The 3,773-nt window shown below is 34.1% G+C and overlaps 1 protein-coding gene across 1 annotated transcript; it reads left to right on the plus strand.

Annotated features, from left to right (window-relative positions):
• The first annotated feature begins 2,453 nt into the window (after positions 1–2,453).
• On the plus strand, positions 2,454–3,024 carry LOC115884817. Its single transcript, XM_030903547.1, has 2 exons — positions 2,454–2,753; positions 2,914–3,024. Exons 1-2 carry the CDS (start codon positions 2,454–2,456, stop codon positions 3,022–3,024), a joined length of 411 nt encoding a protein of 136 aa, XP_030759407.1.
• The last annotated feature ends 749 nt before the right edge of the window (positions 3,025–3,773 follow it).

The following is a 3,773-nucleotide window of genomic DNA, read 5'->3' on the forward strand; positions in this document are numbered from 1 at the left end:
TAGTATTGTATTTATTGAATATTATTAGTTGTATCATATTATGCAACATTTACGCCCTTTAAATTTGTTTTATGGTTTTTATTTTTAAGTTTGAGTTGACTGCTTGAAAAAAAAAACTTTTTGCCCTTTACATATGTGCGTATGTATAAATATTTTTAATGACTTAAGTCTTTTCTAAAAAAACTTAAATCTTTTTCTATTTCGGAATAAAGATTTAAATCACAAATCATTTTGAAAAATACTTAAATATTAAGTCTTAAATCAGCTTTCGAAAAATGACTTGAAACCAAATGACTTTACAAAAGTCATTAAAATTATTTAAATCAAAAAAAGACCTAAGTTTTCTCTGAGCTTGCAGCTCTGAGAATAATCAATAAAAATTTGACAGATCCTTTTAATGGAACACTTTTTTACTTGAATAGTATCCCTATATCTTTCTAAAGAGCTTGACAAACAGAAAAAAGCCCTCAAAGTCTAAGCTCCGTATAATATGTTGGGGCTTGAGTTGATGCCCTGAAAATAAGCGAAAGCCTGTGAGAAACCGGATAAAATAATTGAGGGTAAACAGAGATACGCACATTTTTACCCCCCCATACGCAAGAGACACGTCCGAAGTCACTCTGTTTTTCTGGAAAAGCTTTCCAGTTTGGGTATCGTCTGGGAAAAAGGGAATTTGCGAAGAAATATTAGTCTTTAGCTGTCGGTGAAGGTAAACAAACAAAAACAAGAGACAAATAGATTATTTGGATGTAAAAAAACGTGGTATTTTAGTATAATTTATGTTGTTATGGTTCTATATTGCAAAAGGGTGTTTTGGTCGAAGAAATAATAAATAAAACGTGGAAAATAACAAGGAATATAATATTTAGTGGGTTGAATGCGTGTTTTAGAGGTATCTTGACTTTCTGCGTGCCTTTTTGTGCCCTTAACATACGTTTGTAATGGTCTATGGGGAATACCCAACCAGGAAAAGGTATGATGCCATAAGGAAGGCCTTGCAAAACATTCTCCTGAATAAAGCTTATGAATTATTTAATTTAACGTTTTTTTTTTAATAAAATATCCTCTTGAACTGACAATGTCTTTCAATTTCGCTTAAGAGTCCATTCACTAGTTCGAAAAAGTAGCAAAATAAGCTTTCGGCATTTAACGTTTTATGTAAAACTGGCTAGGTATTTTTACACAAATGAAGAAGGAAATTAAAGATAAACGATTATACCACAGATTAGGTATCCTATAAGTATACAGATAAAAATCTTGTCCCTAATTCGTGGTACGAAAATTGTTTTTTATGACGATGTGCAAACGAGTCAAATTTCCTCTGCGCAAAAATAAACTCGCGTAAAATAACAATAAACAGCGTAATAGAGAGATATCGCTAAACCGAATAGCGTGCATGGACGTTAATAAGGCCAGGTGTTATTTTCTTTAGGTATGACAAGTTATGTCTTCATTTATAGTTATCGGATCGGAAAGAATTCTGTTCGCGTCGCGTCCGCTATTTAACCTAACTTTGAATTTAAAACTTTGAAATTGTTTTGTTTACTAGGTATTTTAAAACTAAAGGGCTAAAGTGCTTATTTCCAGTGCTTTGTTGTTTAACGTCTGCCTGTGGGTTTAGGGTAACAAGCAACAAATTCTCTTAGAAGGGCTAAGTCGTCATCTGCTGTAAACCTAAGCCTCTTTATAGGTTCTTTAATATTGGAAGAGGTGGAATCCATATTTTGGGCCATATTTATTTAATTAAAACTAATCCCAGCTACTTAAATATCAGATTACCTAATAAAACTAAAGTAATAATTCAAAACAATTCAAACATAACCTAAAATAAAATCTCGTCGGCCGGCCCAGGTTGTAAATACCCGCACATGCCCATTTAAGCAATTTTTAAACGTTATTTAGAAATAGCGCTTGGTGTAATTGATCCGCAAATTACGTCAGGCGGTAACGTTATTAGCGGGTGTTGCGTTAAAAATTGACTCGCGCATATCGTAACCATAATAAGGTACGCGTAAATACTGCATGCCGCTATTCGGTTTTCCGATATCTCTCTAATAACTGTGCCGGTCGTGTGCGCGTGCTATGTGCGCAAACTAGTCACTTAACTAGTGCCCGATTCCGAAAATTGGAACCACGAAAAACAATAAAGAAAAAACAAAGTTTATAATCTGTATAACCTGTGATTATACTATATCCTTATTGTAGCACATTTTTTTAAACTTATTTATTTTTAAGATTTTGATGGTGAAGCATCAACAAAATATTCCTTATGTTTGGACTAAATTTTCTCGAAAATAAAGACATAATTGGTATAGTTAAATTAAGATGTTCAATCTACAATCATAGTACACAGCCATTAAATAGCTAACATTAATGCTATCACCAGATAATATAATATACAGGGACGGTTCCAAATTCTCCCAGGCAGCAGGATGCGCCGTATTACATACAATATGTCTTATAAATATCGCTTACTTCCTACCACCAGCATCCTTTCTGCCGAACTTTTTGCTATTAAGGAATCACTAAGAATAATCTCCAACCTACCTCCTTCCAAATGGGTGATATATTCAGATTCACTAAATGCATTACAATGCCTAAACGAATTATCACTAAAACATCCTCTAGCCGTTAAATCGCTCGATTTGCATCACTCTTCAATATCTAATGGTTCAACTGTGGATCTAGTATGGATTCCTAGCCATGTGGGTATAAGAGGTAATGAAGATGCTGATAAGATTGCTAAGACTGCGGTAAATGATGGAGATTTTATACCACTTGCATTTTCTATCTCTGAACTTAAATTTCTACATATGTCCACAATAAAAAGTGGTATCCATGCAGGGTGGGAAGTGACCGGAGACTCAGATAAGCTATAAGAATGTAAACCTCAATTCTTTCAAGTTTCTGTAGCTGGGTCACTGTTCAGAAGTGGGGAAGTCATTTGGAATCGACTCAGGTTGGGTCAGTGTGCCACCTCCTAATAGTGTGCCACCTCCTAATAGAATATCCCTCCTTCAATAACTTAAGACAATCATTTGGTCTGAATGGCGATCTGGCTTCCGTTCTTGATGCTAATAACCTACATTCTTTGTTCCAATTTATTAGGGCATCGGGTTTGGGTTCATTAATTTAGTTTAATCTAACTTTAATTTGATCAGTGCCGCTAAATGGCCCAGCAGCTGATGCGGCTTATATAAAATCCTTCTTCTTGACATTAATGCATACAGGATAAATTAATGAACATTTGGTGTCTTCAAATTCTTTCATTGGAAGCTTCAACATCCATATTTAGAAGTTTTTTAACATGCATATCCAAAAGCGACTATTTTGAACCTTCTATTGACTCTCTATTTTCTTCATTTTTACTACCCTGGATCTTTGAACTCAACAGTATCTATACACTGAAAAAAAGGATCTCTCAGTCGAAATGAATATGACTTTGACCCAAAAGATTGGCGCTTTTCAATACGGCCAAGAACGACGTTTCTTTGCCCAAAGCATTAACTCTCTTTTCTTAAGCTTTAAAAAATTGCTTTAGAGAATAGAAGAATCTATCTGTCCAAAGTATTTCACTCTTGACCCAAAATTATTATGCAAAGAAGTTCTTGCTACAAGAACAATAGTCTCTTTGATTCATGCAAAAATTCTTGATTGAAAAGGGACATTTCTTGATTAAAGAGACACTTTTCTTAAACCAATAGCGAATACCATTGACTCAACTAAAATTTATTTTGATCTAAGAGAAGTCTATACATCATATACAGGCATAC

This window comes from Sitophilus oryzae, unplaced genomic scaffold (genome assembly GCF_002938485.1).
Source record: "Sitophilus oryzae breed Bouriz unplaced genomic scaffold, Soryzae_2.0 scaffold_1002_pilon_pilon, whole genome shotgun sequence".
Taxonomy (NCBI): domain Eukaryota; kingdom Metazoa; phylum Arthropoda; class Insecta; order Coleoptera; family Curculionidae; genus Sitophilus; species Sitophilus oryzae.